Genomic DNA, 20,483 nt, shown 5'->3' on the forward strand with positions numbered 1-20,483 from the left:
GCGAGTAATTACTGACAGAATTTTCATTTTTGGGTGAACTAACCCTTTAACAACAGCTCCACCCATGTGAAGAAGGGCTCACTCACACAGTGAAACACTCATAGAACACAGCGCCCCCCTAAGGCTGGGAGAAACATATTACATCTTCCCTACATTTATTTGTGTCTTTTCTCTGGTTTGGTTTATAGTGCCGCCAACATTTGGAGTCAGATTAAGACTCAGTAAGTCTTTCTTCTATGTGGGTGACGAGAGCCTGACAGTCGACATTGAAGCCATGTAAGACAAAATATGTTCTGCTTCACTGTATTCAAAATTAATCTTTAATGTGTGCACACACTGATTTAAAATAGATCTCTATGTAAACTACAAAATAATGTGCTATGAGAGCATCCAAAACTTTTCATGAGTGTTTGAGATAGTATAACTTCCAAAAGCAACAAAGACATTTATCTTAGTCTCAAAGGGCATATTTTTTTGAGTTGTGGTTATTCTGTATTTTACTGGTAGTATGAATATTGTTTCCTGTGTATCCGCTCTCATGACTGAAGTTTCCTCGCTCATCGTTCCTCGCCTCCTCGCAGTGCAGTTAGAGGACTGAGATGCTCTTCTAGATGACTGAGATCCATCGTTTCCGGGCCATGGGCTGGAGGACGGAGGAGCGAGGAAACAAGAAAGCATCAGTTTGAGCATTGAGAAGCACCCACAGATTTTGGGGATGCTAGTGTGAACATGATGGATTATGGACAATATATTGATGTATGCTGTGTCTGAAAGGAACTCTGTGTGTTCATGTTTATAAGCATGAAGGGATGAGAAGCCCCAGGAAGTGGATTTGAGGCAATATTTGGTTTGCAACATTTGTTTGCATAAATCTGAATGCATGGACTCTGTTTGCATTTGTTAAACGTTGTCAACAACAACAGCTTAAGGGAAAGCCGTAACAGGTTTTATATATCATTTAATATGACTGAATCAACCCGACATCGGTTGGTTTCACCAGGGGTTTTCAAAGTGTGTGGCACAGAGAGCAGCTCCAGAGTATATTTAGCCTGGGAAAACCCAGACAAACTTCCGGCAAATTTAGATTTGCTCTGCAAGTCTGAGATAGGTCTGACTGCAGAACCGCAGAACCATACGTCATAGCAGTGTGAGGACGACAGCGCCAGCCTGACAGTCTGATGGCGGAAGTGGGCGCAGCAAGGCATTTAAACGATTTAATTGACATTTAATGTAATATCTCAAATATGATAAAATATAAGAATTATGATTTGTCCTATTAACAAAATACAATATACTACTATTAACAAATGTTAATAGTTTTTTAAAAGTTAAAATTATACTTTATCAATTTGTTTTGTTGAGTCAAATGATTAACAATATAAATTGAACAAAGCTTAAAGGGTTAGTTCACCCAAAAATGAAAATTCTGTCAGTAATTACTCACCCTCATGTTGTTCCAACCATGTCTTTCGTTCATCTTCGGATCACAAATTAAGATATTTTTGATGAAATCTGACAGCTGGCTCACTCCTCCATAGGCTTTCAGAGGGACCCAAACTCGCCGGCCCAGAATAGTTATTAAAAACATTGTTAAAATAGTCCAAGTGACTACAGTGGCTCTACATTAAGTTTATCATGCGATGACAATACTTTTTGTGCGGAAAAACAACAAAAATAACGACTTTATCCAACTATTAGTGTTCTTCAATGTGGGCCTCTGACGAGAGTTCACGGGAGCGCCAGGACGCATGCGCGAGAACTGAGATTACAGCGTTCTTCTTCTACTACTACTACTTGTTACTGGCTGCTCACTCCTTGGGAGTATTACCGCCAACTAGCTTATAAAGAAGTGCAGACAATGATAGGCCGCTCAGCTAAAATGATATCAAATGCTTTAAAATGGCAACCAAAACCAGAAAGACGTGGAAGAAAATGGAAAACTACCGTTCGAATGGATCGAAGAATAGCCAAAATGGCAAAGACTCAGCCAATGATCAGCTCCAGGGTCAAAGAAGATCTAAAGTTACCCGTGAGTACTGTAGCAATTAGAAGACGCCTATGTGAAGCCAAGCTATCGGCAAGAAGCCCCCGCAAAGTCCCATTGTTGAAAAAACGACATGTGCTAAAGAGGATACAATTTGCCAAAGAACACATTGACTGGCCTAAAGAGAAATGGCGCAATATTTTGTGGACTGATGAAAGCAAGATTGTTCTTTTTGGGTCTAGGGGCCGCAGACAGTTTGTCAGACGACCCCCAAACACTGAATTCAAGCCACAGTACACTGTGAAGACTGTGAAGCATGGTGGCACACAAGCATCATGATATGGGGATGTTTCTCATACCATGGTGTCGGGCCTATTTATCGTATACCACGGATCATGGATCAGTTTGAGTACATCAAAATACTTAAAGAGGTCATGTTGCCTTATGCCGAAGAGGAAATGCCCTTGAAATGGGTGTTTCAGCAAGACAACGACCCCAAACACACCAGTAAGAGAGCAGCATCTTGGTTCCAGACCAACAAGATTAACGTTATGGAGTGGCCAGCCCAATCCCCGGACCTTAATCCAATAGAAAACATGTGGGGTGACATCAAAAAGGCTGTTTTTGAGGCAAAACCAAGAAATGCAGAGGATCTGTGGTCTGTAGTGCGATCGTCCTGGGCTGGAATACCAGTTCACAGGTGCCAGAAGTTAGTCGACTCCATGCAACACAGAAACCGTGGTTATACAACTAAATATTAGTTCAGTGATTCACAAGAAAGCTAAATCTTCAAGCATTTTTCAGTTTATACAGTAAATGTTTGACTTTGTAAAGAAAAATGCAGACACTGCTATTTTTTTGAACAGCCTAATATTCCATTTTCTTCACTTTCTATAAAGTAATAACAAATTTGATACATTTTTCTTCATGTTTTGATCTTGAATAGAATGTGCAGTGTTCCCAATGCATTTTTGTGTATTGAAATAAAAGTTATTATTAGGATTTTAGGATTTTACTCACTTTTTTAAACACACTGCTATTATTTTGAACACAACTATATATATATATATATGTACGTATATATATATATATATATATATATATATATATATATATATATATACAAAATTAGTAGTGTACATGCTCATATAAAAAAAATAAAAAAAAAAAAACTTAAAACCCTCATGTTGTTCAAAACATGTATGACTGTGGACAAAGAAAATAAGGTAGTTAGACAAACGTTCAAGCTGCTTTTTTTCTATGTAATGAAAGTGGACGTGGATCAAGGTTAGTTGTCGTCACCGTTCAGTTTTTACAGCAGAAATTGTCTGTGCTTTTATAGGTACCTGTTTGGACAGAAGGTGGAAGGAAATGCGTTTGTGATGTTTGGTGTGATGGACGGTGAGAAGAAAACAAGTATTCCTTCTTCTCTTCAAAGAGTTCAGGTGGGAGACATTAAACGGTTTACAAGCTGGGATCAATCTCATTTCTCCTCACCTAGAGGACGACTTAAATAAAACATTAGAATGCTTTTTACTGCGTCTTGTTGACTGCTGTTGTCTTTCTCATATGAATAGATTAGTGAAGGAGAAGGTACAGCAGAACTGAGCAGGGAGATGATCACTAAGACCTTTCCAGACATTAAGCAGCTGGTTGGACGATCAATCTATGTTTCAGCCAGTCTTTTAACAGAAAGTGGTAAGACTCAACAGATACTGTACATCTTTATGCTTACATGCCTGTGTGTGAATGTATATGAGAGGCTAATCCTGTGTGTGTGTGTGTGTGTGTGTGTGTGTGTCGTCACCATTGTTGAGATGCATAGACTGAATCTTCACGTCTGTGTGTGCCTAAAAGAAAGTTTTTTTTTTTTTTTTAAACAACTTTTAAGAAATCCTTTATATTATATCTCAAATTCTGGATATTTATGCAGAGTCACAGTTATGCTGTAAACAACAACATAAATCAAAAACATAGTTCATAAGATGATTGTCATAATATAACACCATCAGATCACTTTTTTTCTTTGTTCATCTGGCAGTTATAACTCCGATACAGCAGCCGGACAAAATCTAAAGTTAATTATATAAGGGTCAAGAGCCCAACTAAAGCAAACACCCATCACCATAACGTTGGCTTACAATTTGTGATTTTCTCCTTCAGAGATTCTGCTTGTTATCATCAGGTGTCTTCAATAATGCTCAATCATCACTCAATTAATCACTTAATTATCTCATTAACTTCAACACTCTTGAGTGTGGACTCATACACTCCCAGGAGTGTTAATTTAACACTCGAGTTTTTGCTGTGAAAGAGCCGTAGTTAACTGACAAGCTGAGCCATATCGCATTAATTATCGCTGGCGATACGTCCGCGATTTTAATGCGATATGGCTCAGCTTGTCAGTTAACTACGGCTCTTTGTAGTAAATGCCGCTCCATCTGAAAGCAGGTGATGGCGATTTACTACTAATCAAGGAACCGGCTTTACTGATGAGATGCGCATAACAATCTCACAATATATATCGCCCAGCCCTACAATGTGTGTTTACTGAGATCAGCAGTGCAATGATGCTCATTACAGCTGAAATGCCACGAGAGAGAGAGTGTGTGTGTGTGTGTGTGTGTGTGTGTGTGTGTGTGTGTGTGTGTGTGTGTGTGTGTGTTTGTTTGTTTGTTTCAGGCAGTGAAATGGTGGAAGCAGAAAGGAGAGGCATTCAGATTGTGACGTCACCGTACACCATCCACTTCAAAAGAACACCACAATTCTTTATACCTGGGATGCCCTTTGATGTCTCGGTATGAAACATTGACTAAAAAGTAAACAAGTAAACATCATAAACGAATTAAGTTTGCATGAAATGGAAGTTACAATAGTTTTTTCTTCCCTATTGTGATGTGCAGTATATATACTTTTTTTTTTTTTTTTGGCTTCTATAAAAGATCCATTTAACAAATCCTGACCAGACTCCTGCTAAAAAAGTGGAAGTGGAGGTTAATCCTGGAGGGGTCAGAGGTCAAACAACAGCCAATGGCATTGCAAAGGTTACCATCAACATTCTAGGAGGATCTTCTACACTGCAGATCACTGTAAGACCTGCAAACTCAACTAATGTTCAGTCACTTTCACTGAAGAACTGGTGGAAAATAGATCAGTTAACATATGTTGAACAAGCAATGGAGTATATTCTACACAGCACATCAGAACACAGTGTATTTGTTCTTTTCAGGCAAAAACCAAAGATCCACAATTAAGAGATGAACAGCAGGCAGTGAAGACAATGACGGCTCTCGCTTACATTCCCAAAGGAGACTCCAAGAACTACTTTCACATCAGCATTTGTGCTGCAGAGCTTCAGATCGGTGATCAAATGAAAGTCAATCTCAACACTGGAGAAAGTCCAGGAGTCAAAGATCAAGATTACACATACATGGTAAAGATTAGTTATTTCATATTCAGCTGCACCACAAATGTATTTATTATGCACTGTAAAACCCAACAAGTTAAGCTAACTCATTTCATTTGAGGAAACCGATTGCCTCAATTCAATTAAGTTTATAAAAAACAATAGTTTTGTGTACTCTGAACTTATTTTAATTAAGGCCACTAAAACAGTAATACAAAGTCAAATTCAATAAGTTAAGCTAACTTATTACATTTGAGGACACCGATTGCCTTAATTCACTGTAAAACCCAACAAGTTAAGCTAACTCATTTCATTTGAGGAAACCGATTGCCTCAATTCAATTAAGTTTATAAAAAACAATAGTTATGAGTACTCTGAACTTATTTCAGTTGAGTTTACTAAAAGTAGATATACATTGCAGTCAATAAATTAAGTGATTAATTAAGTGATTATTGAGCATTAGTGATTAACACCTGCTGTTAACGAGCAGAATCAATGAAGGAAAGAGAAACAAAATAACTACAACTGACTTCCAACCACAGCCCAGATGAAATCAACTCAAGATAAAAGACGTTTAAATCTCTAAAGATCTCAGCAGAGGATTAAACCACTACACAAACAGCATTACCAGCTTCACTTATTAACTTTTGTCATGCGTCTACAGAAGTTGTTATTGAGAATGAACAGAGGGTTAGATGCTAATGATGATTTCTTGAGTTTCATTTAAAGACACCATGATAGAGATCAGTGTTTGCTTTAGTTGGGCTCTTGACCCTTGACTTTATAACACCAGTTTTTCCTCTGGCTGCTGTAACTGAGTGTTTATAAAACACATTTGTTATGGCACATACGCCAAAAGAAAATATGAGCATGTGGTTGTGTTAAGATGATAAAAATCATCATTTAATGACTTGATTCTCTGATCTTTTCCAGAACCTAATCTTTGATTAGACAGGTGATGTATTACTTGTATTATTCATTATAATAGAACTGATTCTGCTGTAAGGCTCATTGTTGTGACAATCAGATTTTAAAAACCTCTATGGTATCATGCTGACTTACACAGTAATCAAGAATCAGCATATGAATCTCAACAATGGTGACCATTAAAAAATTATTTATGCCACAATGCATGCTGGGAGTCATGGATAAATTTTGTATTATGCTAGTACCCAGCATGCATCATTTTTTAATGGTCACCATTGTTGAGATTCATATGCTGATTCTTGATGTCTGTGTGAGTCTTAGTAATGCAATAGCTTTTCTGTGAAACTTTTTGTGCACAACTATTTGTAAAATCCTTCATATTATCTGATGGACACAACATGGCTAGCTCTTATGCTGAAAAATCACAGGTTTGAGTAAATTATTATGTTGCCCTTTTAATCAGAGATCAGACTCTGAACGAAACCAGTGAATCAAGTCACTAAATGATGATTGTCATCATCAGTCCTTCACCATCAACACCCGATTAGACTTTTCCTTGCCTTTTGTGTCATAACAAATATGTTTTATAAACACTCAATTATAGCAGCCAAAGAAAATCTTAATTGCAGAAGTCAAGGGCCAAGAGCTCAACTAAAGCAAACGCTGATCTCCATTATGGTGACCTTAAATGAAACTCAAAGCATCAACTTATAAACCTCTGTTAATTCTAATAAGAACTTCTACAGACGAATGGCAGAAATAAAGTCAAAGTGGTTAATAATAAGTGAAGCTTGTAATGCTGTTCGTGGAGTTGTTTTATCCTTCTCTGCTGAGGTCTTGAGATATGTAATGTCTTCTTTTATCTCCAGTTGATTTTGCTGTGGCTGGAAGTCCAACGCTATCTCACGACCAATTCGTACGAATTCGTACGAATGATAAAAAGTTGGCTAATTCGTACTAATTCGTACGACCTCACTTCGATTTGCCTAAACCCACGTGATGGGTAGGTTTAGGGGCGGGGTCAGGAGTAGGTCAATCGTATGAATTCATACGAATTGGCCAATTCGTAAAATATGTAAGATTTTGCAAAAAACGTACTAATTCGTACGAGTCAGGTCGTATGAATTCGTACGAATAAGCCACCTCGTAGAATTTGTACATTTTCCCGTGAGATCGGGCTGGGAAGTCAGTTGTAGTTCTTGTGTTTCTCTTTCCTTCAGTGATTCTGCTTGTTAACAGCAGGTGCTCATCACTAATGCTCAATCATCACTTAATTAATCACTTAATTATACAATTATCATTCTGGGATCTAGAAATGTTCTATAACTCATTCAGTTTGAGTTCTGTTTCAGTCATTCAAGTTTCGGTAATATTTGAGTGCTGTGAACTCAATTCTATTTAGTACATATTACTGTTAGGTTTTACAGTGTGTCAATATCTGATTAACTACCAAAGCTTGTGTTTGAAATCATATGAATATCATAAATACTGTTAACTCATCTGCCTCATTTACAGATCTTGAGTAAAGGTCAGATTGTTAAAGCAGACAGGTTCAAGAGGAGAGGACAAGCTCTAGTGACTCTGTCTCTACCTGTAACCAAAGACATGGTGCCGTCCTTCCGCTTTGTGGCTTATTATCATGTGGGCTCGACTGAGGTGGTGTCTGATTCAGTCTGGGTCGACGTGAAGGACACGTGCATGGGAACGGTGGGTCAACCATCACAAGAAATGTTTGAAATGCTCATCAACTAGATCTGATTCAGTGTCTCTCGTTTTAACAGCTCAAGCTTCAGGTGAAGGACAAGAGGAAAACCTATGGCACAGACGATGAGGTCACGCTGCAGATAACTGGAGATCCTGGAGCTAGAGTTGGGCTGGTGGTGGTTGACAAGGCTGTGCATGTCCTTAACAAGAACAGACTCACTCAGACTCAGGTGAAGGACCTTCTTCAGCATCTCAACAGCTTGTAGTTTAGCTAATAAATGATATCTTTGCACCTTTAGATCTGGGACGTCATAGAGAAGCATGACACCGGCTGTACGGCAGGAGGTGGAAGGGAGAGTATGGGGGTTTTCAGTGATGCAGGTCTGATGTTTGAGTCACACACCGCAGGAGGAACCAACACCAGAACAAGTATATATGTATATTTGTAATTTCTTCAATTTTAATAAAAAGACCAGTATATTTTATTTTATATTTCACTACAATGAATCCATAGGGGCAGTTTCTATGAACATACAATTGAAATAATTTTCTACAGATTTATGAATGTCTTCAGTGTCTATATGTTTATTAATTTAAGTTGGTATAATCTGCACTGGAAAAGCACTGCACCAAGTTCAATTGTAGTGAATTCCCTCTCACACATTAGAGCGCCATATGCTAATTTCATTCTAATTAAATTTCCTCTAGCGCCGGAGTGTCCCTTCCTTTCAAAGAGAAGACGGAGATCACTGGGTGAGAATCTGCTCTTATGATTCGACCCTTTTAAAGATTAAAAATGTTTTTAAAGTTCATCTCTGCTGTTAAATATGTTGTTTATCTTTCAGTGTGGCTTGAATGATCACTGTATTGGAAAAGTTAACATAATCTTGAGGATTATCAGAGCATGCTAGTATTGATCCAGCTATGATGTCTACAGAGCCCCTTACGGAAAAAAAATATGAGATGGGAAGAAAAATAATATGATAATGCTTTTGCTTTCTCTCACAAATGTATAGGATCCCCCCGAGAAACTTTCAGAAAATAAATAATTGATTAAACAGTGCAAATACGATAGGGCTCTAGCACCAATCAGGGCTTTCGAACCCTGATACATTTTTACTTGACTTGATTGTTTGTCCTTTTGCTCTAAAATGTATATTCTGTCACATTTTTATCTGTTACAACAGATGATGATGATGAATATTATACAGACTCTGATGAGATCGTGTCACGTACTCAGTTCCCTGAGAGTTGGCTTTGGCAAGAGATTGATCTATGTGAGAATTGGTGAGTAGGAGAGCCGTCAGTTGAGCATCCTTAGCAAATAATGTCATTCAACATGAGCCGTTGGTGACATTGTGTGCGTGTGTGTGTGTGTGTGTGTCTGATAGTAAACAACCATTAAAAGAGTACTTCATCAGTCTTCTTGTATTTTCCTCATATCCCAGTCCAGCACCAGTCACAGATAAAGTGATCTACAGGAAAGACTCTATTACTACCTGGCAGATCTTGGCTGTCAGTCTGTCACCAACACTTGGTAAGATGAAGCTGCAAACACAGGATACATGGTCTGAAAAACATCATCATCATCATCCAGGAGCTGCTGCTTTAAACCCTTCTGTGTGTCTGTGTTCCTCCTCAAAGGCATCTGTGTGGCAGAACCTGAGGAGATTATAGTTTTTAATAGATTTTTCATTGACCTCAAGATCCCTTATTCAGCTGTGCGTGGTGAACAACTGGAAATCAAGGCCATTATTCACAACTACTCACAAAAGAAGCAGAAGGTAGATTTGGTTTGCTATCAAAAAATATTTTTTAATTTATGTTATACATTAAAACCATATTCATCATAATAACTATTTCTGCAGGAGTCAAATCATAGAAATATCAGAAATATCCTCTGTCATCACACATTTCATGTTCAGATGAAATGCATTTATTTTGGAGGAAGTTTCCTCTAGATATTGAAGAGATTTGTGTCCCGCTCTCCTGTTTTCACAGGTGCGTGTGGAGTTTATGGAGACAGAACATGTTTGCAGCTTTGCCAGTAAGAAAGGCAAATACAGAACAACAGTAAACATTGACAAAGACTCCAGCATAGCGGTTTCATATGTGATTATTCCCATGACTCTGGGACATCATGACATTGAGGTGAAAGCCTCATCATCTTATTATGAGGATGGAGTGAGAAAGACCCTGAAGGTGGTGGTACGTCTGATGGGAATTCTGTCAATTTTGATTTTGTCATTCATTAATATAATCGATATGTTTATCATATTTTGAATAGATAAACTCTCTCTCTCTCTCTCTCTCTCTCTCTCTCTCTCTCTCTCTCTCTCTCTCTCTCTCTCTCTCTCTCTCTCTCTCTCTCTCTCTCTCTCTCTCTCTCTCTCTCTCTCTCTCTCTCTCTCTCTCTCTCTCTCTCTCTCTCTCTCTCTCTCTCTCTCTCTCTCTCTCTCTCTCTCTCTCTCTCTCTCTCTCTCTCTCAGTCTGAGGGTGTGCGGATTCCATTACAAAGACCAAACGTGGAGCTCAATCCTGTTAAGAATGGTGAGATTTACTATGAATGATAAAATTACATTACTGTGTTATACTTCCATTATACAACATTACACACATTATACTTTCAGCCAATTGTGAAAAAAAAAACTTTTTTAAATATCATTATAGTTTGAGTTAATCAAGAGACCAGAATGAACTCCTACACTTTTGTAGTTACTCCTACTCTTACTCACCAAAAGTGTACAAAATTTCACCAACTCATTACTCTTCCTCCATCTTCCTCTTTGTCTCTGTTTCTCATCCCAAATGGAACAGGGGAAAAACCTGTAGTTATTAAAGCTGAAACACTAACGGATCGGGTTCCAGACACACCTGTTATCACCTACATCTCGATTACTGGTGAGGAAAAATGTGTTTTCATGAATGTGCCACATCCATCTACACTGTTAGACCTTACCGTTTTTTTTTTTACAGTAAAATACTGGCAACACTGTTGCCAGTAATTTACTGTTAATTGTGCAGTTCTTTACTGTAAAATGCACTAAAACTCGAGTTAACTAATTTCACTTGCAGAAACCGACTGCCTTAAATTGACCAACTGTCATTTAAATGTATTAACTGAGATTTATAATGCATTAATAATGTGAGCAAAGTATTACTGTGAACTTCTTTCATTTGAAACCACAACAAAACTTTTGTAAATAAAGAGATTTCCACTGGACCAGCAACTACACAATCACTGCCTTTTAAAAAAGCAACATGCAGCAAATCATCAATGTTTGTAGATCTTCTCCTGGACTGAAGCACAGGCTCTACTCTTCTGCACAATGGTGACCCACAAACAAGATTTTACAGTAAAATACTGGCAACAGTGTTGCCAGTATCAACCTGTTTTATAACTTACAGTTTATTACTGTTAAAATACATTTTGTGGGTGTGTCTTTTTATTTTACACTGTTAACCCTTTCAACCCCACAGGGAAATCCACACTACAAAGAGTAAAAAGTAACATTGAGACTAGGGCTGTGCGATATATATCGTGAGATTGTTATGCGCATCTCGTCAGTAAAGCCGGTTCCTTGATTAGTAGTAAATCGCCATCACCTGCTTTCAGATGGAGCGGCATTTAGGGCTGAGGAGATAATTAAGTGATTAATTTAGTGATGATTGAGCATTATTGAAGACACCTGATGTTAACAAGCAGAATCACTGAAGAAGAAAATCACAAATTGTAAGTTACCATTAAGGTGATGGGTGTTTGCTTTAGTTGGGCTCTAGACCATTATATGTTTACTTTAATATTTACTGTTGTTTGTCTGCTGTTATTGATTTATAACAGTTAAATGAACAAAGTAAAATGTTATCTATCTTATAGTGTTGGTTATGTTTTGACATAATCATGCTGTGATCTGAAAAAGGAAACTTATTGAGATAGTTTGGTTTAACTTGTTAGCTGCAGTTTAGTGATTCTTCAGCCTATGATTATCAGTATTTTACTTATAATTCTAAATATTTAATAAACATTGTGCTGATCAAAAGACATTCAGATAAATTCATTTAAAACACAGACATCAATAATCAGCCTGTGAATCTCAACAATGGTGACAATAATAAAGCATGTTGCAGTGGCTGCCACCAATCACAACTCATTAATGGCTCCCATCATGCATTGCGGTATGAATAAATTATGATCTGAATTGTCTATGTAATTTACTTTTCCTCATTGAATATTCTGCTCCTCACCATTGTTGAGATGCATAGACTGAATCTTGACATCTGTGTGTGCCTAAAAGAATGATTTTTTTTTTAAAGCAACTTTTAAGAAATCCTTTATATTATATAAAAAATGCTGGGCATTTATGCAGATTCACTAACCAACAACATAAATCGAAGTCAGAAAGAAGGATTTTAATGAGTTCAGTGATCAAGTTCAAATGATGATTGTCATAATAAAACCAACACCATCAGATCACTTTTTTTTCTTTGTTTATCTGTCAGTTATAACTCAGATACAGCAGCCAAATAAAATCTAAAGTACACATATAATGGTCTAGAGCCCAACTAAAGCAAACACCCATCACCTTAATGGTAACTTACAATTTGTGATTTTCTCCTTCAGTGATTCTGCTTGTTAACATCAGGTGTCTTCAATAATGTTCAATCATCACTAAATTAATCACTTAATTATCTCATTAACTTAAACACTCTTGAGTGTGGACTCATACACTCCCAGGAGTGTTAATTTAACACTGGAGTTTTTGCTGTGAAAGAGCCGTAGTTAACTGACAAGCTGAGCCATATCGCATTAAGTATCGCTGGCGATACGTCCGCGATATTAATGCGATATGGCTCAGCTTGTCAGTTAATTACGGCTCTTTGTAGTAAATGCCGCTCCATCTGAAAGCAGGTGATGGTGATTTACTACTAATCAAGGAACCGGCTTTACTGACGAGATGCGCATAACAATCTCACGATATATATCGCACAGCCCTAATTGAGACAGTGTTGCAGTGAGATAATTAAGGGAATATGTAAGTGATTGTTGAGCATTAGTGATGAACACCTGCTGTTAGAACAGAAAATAGAGAAACACAAGAAATACAACTGACTTCCAGCCATTACACATTATTACACTTATTATTAACAAGTATGACTTTATTTCTGTCATACATCTACAGAAGTTGTTATTAAGATGTTTAATTGAAAATGTTTGGTTTGAAGTTACCATTATAGAGATCAGTGCTTGCTTTAGTTGGGATGCTGATGCTAAAACATTAGTTTTTCTTTTGCTGCTTGAGCTGTTTTGTTGCAAGTCACACTTGTGCACACACACAGTTTATGAACGATTGCGGTTATAATGATTATGATGACAAAATCATCATATTGCCTGTTCATTCACTAAGGAATTCATTCTCACTCATTCAGAGTTTAATCCTCAATTAAAAGTATTACATTACCACCACTGTGAAACCACAGCAATAAATTACACCTCATTTTTTTTCAACACATCATGCATAACCAGAGAAACAGAGCTACCCTGTCTTTTAGAAACACAGAGATATCACAAATTAGCACATGAATCTCAACAATGGTGGCAATATTTTTTTTATTATTATTATTTATTCAGCAGTGCATGCTGGGAGTTTTATATTATCCTGGAACCCAGCATGCATTGCTACATGAAACTTTTGATTGTCACCATTGTTGAGATTCATGTGCTGATTGTTGATGTCTGTGTCAAGCAGGAGTTCAAAAAATTTTAATGCAAGAGCTGAATATTGATTTCATGTTATAGATTGACAGATACATGCTAAATATGAAGTACCCATAAATTCAAATAATTTATACAGGAAAGATCAGAGAATCAGACATGTCCAGGATGATTGTAACTTCATCACAAAATCCAAAAACACCTGATCATCTTCCTCTTGGCTCTTTCTTGCCATAACAAATGTGTTTTATAAACTCACTGTTACAGCAGTCAGAGAGAGATGTATGTTAAGAAGTCAAGGGACAAGTGACCAACTAAAGCAAATACTGATCTCCATCATGGTGACAACAAATTTTATTATTAACTATATCTCTGTTAATTCTCAACAAGAACTTTTGTACATGTATGAATTATGAAAGAAATAATCGTAAACTGGTTTCACACTCAGTGTTGCTGGAAGTCAATTGTAGTTTTTGTGTTTCTCTTTTATCTGTTCTTGTTTCTCTGTCCTTCAGTGATTCTGCTTATCAGTTTCTCAATTCACTCACTTCTTTTCATTCAAGTGGACTATATTAGTGAACTAATGTAGGGAATAGTGAATGAGGGTATAGGGTGTGATTGTGAAAACAGCCTCTGAGTGTCGATTTTGAGCAATGTTAATTCACAGTATATTCCTGTAGGCTAGTTTTGTTTTCTATGGTATATTACTGTTTTAATGGAAAATGGTATGATATTGTCAGAATTTGGCCTTTTTTTACAGCAAGGGTTAACAGTGTGGGTCATGTCTGGCCCACACACATCAAACTGGTTCTCAAGCAGATCGCCTGTCAATCAAACTCCCTGTGAAGGGTGAATTTTCCAGCTTTCCGTGTTTTCACTTTTATACAGTAGGGCTATTACACATCTTCTGAAAGAGTACAGAATCTCCAGATCAAAACACATCCAAGAAAGATGCAGAAACATGCAATCTCATATCATGTGCATATTTAAAATAATATGATCATCAACATGAAATAGCATATAAATCAAAACTGCCTAATCTTACTGAATGAAATGTCGACCCAGGATGAGCTACAGGACTGTGAAGCTTTAGGGGTGTTGATGGACTCGATCTACTCCATCTGTGTTTTGATCATTGTACTGAATCCAATCTGGATGTAGTCTTTGACAAAAAACAACAACAACTTACCCAGTCAACACTATGATCTCAGAGTGATGTCACCATGTGGTCACACCGTCTGCAATCTGAGTTCACAGTGATCTAAAAGTGTAACCTCACAGCGCTCTCACTGTGTGCTCAAACTATGACCACAATATGAGCTCATCCCAGCTAGAAATGTTATTGTTCTATGAATGTTTTGAGAGCATTATGTTATGTTCTTGTAATATTTTCTGTAGTTAATTTTATTTTTGTAACCAGAATGTTCTCCTAAAAGGTAGGATAACACTCTCTATAAACATTTCAAACATGTTTAGTGATGACATTGATAGAACATTATCCCCCCTAACATTCTTAGACAGTTATAGCGGGAAGTTTCGATGTTTAGAAATTATGTTTAAGAGGTTTACATGTTGAAGTTTGTTTGAAGAGTTTGGTCACCATTGTAGAGGTCAGTGTTTGCTGTAGTTGGGCTCTATGCCCATATATTATTAACTTTAGATTTTGTTTGGCTGTTGTTTCTGAATTATAATCACCAGTTGAACAAAGAATAAAGTGATCTGATGATGTTGATTATGTTATGACAATCATCATTTGAACTTGATCACTGAACTCATTAAAATCCTTCTTTCTGACTTCGATTTATGTTGTTGGTTAGTGAATCTGCATAAATGGCCAGAATTTTTTTTATATAATATAAAGGATTTCTTAAAAGTTGAAAAAAAAAAAAAAATCATTCTTTTAGGCACACACAGATGTCAAGATTCAGTCTATGCATCTCAACAATGGTGAGGAGCAGAATATTCAATTAGGAAAAGTAAATTACATAGACAATTCAGATCATAATTTATTCATACCGCAATGCATGATGGGAGCCATTAATGAGTTGTGATTGGTGGCAGCCACTGCAAAATGCTTTATTATTGTCACCATTGTTGAGATTCACAGGCTGATTATTGATGTCTGTGTTTTAAATTAATTTATCTGAATGTCTATTTATCAGAATAATGTTTATTAAATATTTTGAATTATAAGTAAAGTATTGATATCATAGGCTGAAGAATCACTAAACTGCTGCTAACAAGTTAAACCAAACTATCTCAATAAGTTTCCTTTTTCAGATCACAGCATGATTATGTCAAAACATAACCAACACTATAACATAACATTTTACTTTGTTCATGTAACTGTTATAAATCAATAACAGCAGACAAACAACAGTAAATATTAAAGTAAACATATAATGGTCTAGAGCCCAACTAAAGCAAACACCCATCACCATAATGGTAACTTACAATTTGTGATTTTCTTCTTCAGTGATTCTGCTTGTTAACATCAGGTGTCTTCAATAATGCTCAATCATCACTAAATTAATCACTTAATTATCTCCTCAGCCCTAAATGCCGCTTCATCTGAAAGCAGGTGATGGTGATTTACTACTAATCAAGGAACCGGCTTTACTGACGAGATGCGCATAACAATATCGCGATTTAAATCGCCCAGCCCTAGTGTCCATAATATGAGCACACAGTGAGTGCACAGTGCGGTTACACTTTTAGCTCACTGTGAACTCACATTGTGGTCATATGGAGAGATCACTGTGAGATAAACATGTTGGGTGGGTACCCTCATTCAAATGTGTATAAAAAAGAATGCATGAAGCTAGAATTAAAACGTTTTCTATTTTAGGGGAAAATGCTCAAAAACGCTGTGTTAAACTTTAAGAATCTGAATCTGTGCAGATACAAAACCAAAATGTAACTGTCAAAATGTTGCATAGATATTCCATCCTGACACAAATAATAAGAAGCTGAATTCTCATCCTGCTCTTTCCTTCTTCCAGGTGAAGAGATCTCTCAGACAGTCGAGCAGGCCATCAGTGGAGACTTCATGGGTCGCCTTATTGTCCAGCCCGTTGGTTCTGGAGAGGATGTCATGATCAGAATGACTTTACCTGTCATTGCCACTCATTATCTGGACAGCACCAATCAGTGGGAGAGTGTTGGAATAGACCGCCGTAATGAAGCCATTAAACAGATCTACACAGGTCAGCAGGACAAATATAAGGTCAATTCAGGTTGATTGGGACACATTTTGCCATTAAGATGACTAGGAAAATGTGTCCCAATCAACCTGAATTCACTCCTAAAGAAAGCGAAAAGCACACTCAAAGATGCTCCATGAAAAATGCAGAAAATATATGTAATAAATACATTTTCTTTCTTTATCTTGTTTGTATGAAGGTTATCAACGGCAGCTGGGTTACCGTAAATCAGATGGATCTTACGCTATCTTCGCTAACAGGCCGAGCAGCACATGGTAAAGTCGGTTTGTTTCGTTTCATGCCTGATTTTGCTTGTCTTACATATTCTATTAACATTGTTTTAATAGTAAAAAATTATTATTATTTTTTTTTTATTTGATTTATTTATATCTTTCTGTTTGTCTGATTTTAAGGCTGACAGCATATGTTGCTAAAGTCTTCACCATGGCCAATAACTTAATTGCTATAGATGAAAATGTGATCTGCAGCACCCTCAAGTGGCTGGTTCTCCACAAACAACTGGCAGATGGCTCCTTTAAAGAGGATTCACCTGTAATTCATGGAGAGATGGTGGTAAGTTGATGTGGTCTGTTTGTGTTCACCTGTGTTCAGAAAAGATAATAATAATCCAGAACCAGGTATTTATTTCTAATAGTAAAGGAGGACTTTTACTTTCTGAACCTGGACTTTCCACCTCTGCGAAATACTCACTATAAAAACTGTCAGCTATGGCTGCCAAACAATATCCATAAAATATCCTAATTGAAATAACGTGGAAAAAACTGAAACAGAAATTTTCCTTAAATGTTTTATAGAAAAAACACTTATTTTACAGCTATTTTTTTTATTATTACGATCAAAAACTTTAAAAAAAGAACGTAAAAACTGTCAAATTTCTGCATTCCGGATGAGGTCAGATCAGATGATGTTAGGTATTTTATAGTGCAGTGGCCTGATTTATTCATACCACCTGAACTCTAATATCTGATTAAGTCTTTAAATATTAGTTGTTAACTTTGCAATACTGCTGTGATACTCTGAACGAATTTATGAAGCCATCATACCGAACATTTTTCGACAAGATCATATAGACACGCATCCACGCATTACCGTTTAAACTTCTGTTGAATCTCAAGAAATTTTGTAGATGTATGACAGAAATAAAGTCAAACTGGTAATAATAAGTGCACCAATGCGTAATGACTCAAAGTTAGTTGTAGTTCTTGTGTTTCTCTTTTTTCTCTTTCCGTCAATAATTCTGCTGCTTATTAACATCAGGTGTCACCAATAATGTCCAATCATCACTTAATTAATCACTTAATTATCGCATTAACTTCAACACTGCTTCAGTGTTAATTTTAACACCGTGTAGTGTGGACACATATGTACACTGAGGAGTGCTAATTTAACACTGGGGATTTTGCTGTGTATACTATATATATATATATATATATATATATATATATATATATATATATATATATATATACACTGAAAAAAATGTTGAGTGACATTTACTTAAAAAAAGCTAGCCAACTTTTTCCACACAGAAAGTGCTTGTAATCTTTACTCTGGCTATTTCAATTAGTAATTAATTGCAAAAGTAATTAAATTGAACAAATTATAATTGAGTAATAATTAATCAAATTAATTCCTTAAAAGTTAACCATTTAAAATGAGTAAAATTTACTAAATATCTTTTATTGCCAACATTGAAGACACCTGGTGTTAACAAGCAGAATCACTGAAGGAGAAAACCATAATTAAAGTCACCATTGTGGAGATCAGTGTGTGTTTTAGTTGGGCTCTTGACCCTTAAATCATTAACTTTAAGTTTCATTTGGTGCGCTGTACATGAGTTATAACAGCCAGATGAACAAATAGAAAAAGTGATCTGATGGTGTTGGTTGTGTTTTAACATAATCATTATTTCACAAGAATTAGACCTGAATCACTGAACTCATATAGAGTCCAATTTAGTTAGATTAACTATATTAATTATAGCAGCACTGTCCTTGTACGACAGAATATTTGTAGCTTTTACAATGTAAACAAAAATAATTTCCAAAAAGTTTCTCTTATACAAAAAAGAGACAAACAGACATCAATAATCAGCCTGTGAATCTCAACAATGGTGACATTTATAAAGCATGTTGCAGTGCATTCTGGGTTCCACCAATCAAAACTCATTCATGGCTCCCATCATGCATTGCTGCATGAATAAATAATGAGCTTATGATCAGAGGTGATCTGTTTGTCACCATTGCTGAGATTCATACGCAAAATCTTGATGTGTGTGTGTGTGTGTGTGTGTGCCTAAAAAAAGTATATACACTGCTCAAAAAAATAAAGGGAACACTTAAACAACACAATGTAACTCCAAGTCAATCACACTTCTGTGAAATCAAACTGTCCACTTAGGAAGCAACACTGATTGACAATCAATTTCACATGCTGTTGTGCGAATGGAATAGACAATAGGTGGAAGTTATAGGCAATTAGCAAGACACCCCCAATAAAGGAATTGAATGTTGGCGGTGCTTTCACTCTAGTGATAGCATGAGACGGAGTCTACAACCCACACAAGTGGCTCAGGTAGTGCAGCTCATCCAGAATGGCACATCAATGCGAGCTGTGGCAAGAAGGTTTGCTGTGTCTGTCAGCGTAGTGTCCAGAGCATGGAGGCGCTACCAGGAGACAGGCCAGTACATCAGGAGACGTGGAGGAGGCCGTAGGAGGGCAACAACCCAGCAGCAGGACCGCTACTTCCGCCTTTATGCAAGGAGGAGCAGGAGGAGCACTGCCAGAGCCCTGCAAAATGTGCTCCAGCAGGCCAAAAATGTGCATGTGTCTGCTCAAACGGTCAGAAACAGACTCCATGAGGGTGGTATGCCCAGTCAACATGTTGATCTCACAGTGATCTCTCCATATGACCACAATGTGAGTTCACAGTGAGCTAAAAGTGTAACCGCACTGTGCACTCACTGTGTGCTCATATTATGGACACGATGTGAGTCACCCCAGCTAGAAATGTAATTGGACATGGATGGACACAAATTGTAAGTTACCATTAAGGTGATGGGTGTTTGCTTTAGTTGGGCTCTAGAACATTATATGTTTACTTTAATATTTACTGTTGTTTGTCTGCTGTTATTGATTTATAACAGTTAAATGAACAAAGTAAAATGTTATCTTATAGTGCTGGTTATGTTTTGACATAATCATGCTGTGATCTGAAAAAGGAAACTTAATGAGGTAGTTTAGTTTAACTTGTTAGCAGCAGTTTAGTGATTCTTCAGCCTATGATTATCAGTACTTTACTTATAATTCTAAATATTTAATAAACATTGTTCTGATCAAAAGACATTCAGATAAATTCATTTAAAACACAGACATCAATAATATGCCTGTGAATCTCAACAATGGTGACAATAATAAAGCATGTTGCAGTGGCTGCCACCAATCACAACTCATTAATGGCTCCCATCATGCATTGCGGTATGAATAAATTATGATCTGAATTGTCTATGTAATTTACTTTTCCTC

At 36.8% G+C, this 20,483-nt stretch overlaps 1 protein-coding gene across 1 annotated transcript in view; it reads left to right on the forward strand.

The window, feature by feature from the left end:
* LOC308688226 (complement C3-like) overlaps nucleotides 1-20,483 on the forward strand; it is a 91,256-nt gene that overhangs the window by 19,949 nt on the left and 50,824 nt on the right. Inside the window, exons 7-25 of the mRNA XM_081361157.1 lie at nucleotides 189-276; nucleotides 3,327-3,429; nucleotides 3,562-3,682; nucleotides 4,667-4,782; nucleotides 4,927-5,073; nucleotides 5,214-5,417; nucleotides 7,833-8,024; nucleotides 8,099-8,251; nucleotides 8,321-8,450; nucleotides 8,730-8,774; nucleotides 9,209-9,308; nucleotides 9,470-9,558; nucleotides 9,666-9,805; nucleotides 10,023-10,229; nucleotides 10,511-10,571; nucleotides 10,839-10,922; nucleotides 16,737-16,940; nucleotides 17,137-17,212; nucleotides 17,351-17,510. Of these exons, the coding sequence (XP_081217283.1) occupies nucleotides 189-276; nucleotides 3,327-3,429; nucleotides 3,562-3,682; nucleotides 4,667-4,782; nucleotides 4,927-5,073; nucleotides 5,214-5,417; nucleotides 7,833-8,024; nucleotides 8,099-8,251; nucleotides 8,321-8,450; nucleotides 8,730-8,774; nucleotides 9,209-9,308; nucleotides 9,470-9,558; nucleotides 9,666-9,805; nucleotides 10,023-10,229; nucleotides 10,511-10,571; nucleotides 10,839-10,922; nucleotides 16,737-16,940; nucleotides 17,137-17,212; nucleotides 17,351-17,510 (2,420 nt within the window). The remainder of the gene's footprint in view (nucleotides 1-188; nucleotides 277-3,326; nucleotides 3,430-3,561; nucleotides 3,683-4,666; nucleotides 4,783-4,926; nucleotides 5,074-5,213; nucleotides 5,418-7,832; nucleotides 8,025-8,098; nucleotides 8,252-8,320; nucleotides 8,451-8,729; nucleotides 8,775-9,208; nucleotides 9,309-9,469; nucleotides 9,559-9,665; nucleotides 9,806-10,022; nucleotides 10,230-10,510; nucleotides 10,572-10,838; nucleotides 10,923-16,736; nucleotides 16,941-17,136; nucleotides 17,213-17,350; nucleotides 17,511-20,483) is intronic.

This window comes from Scardinius erythrophthalmus (assembly GCF_964197995.2).
Source record: "Scardinius erythrophthalmus genome assembly, chromosome: 3".
In the NCBI taxonomy this organism is placed as follows: Eukaryota; Metazoa; Chordata; class Actinopteri; order Cypriniformes; family Leuciscidae; genus Scardinius; species Scardinius erythrophthalmus.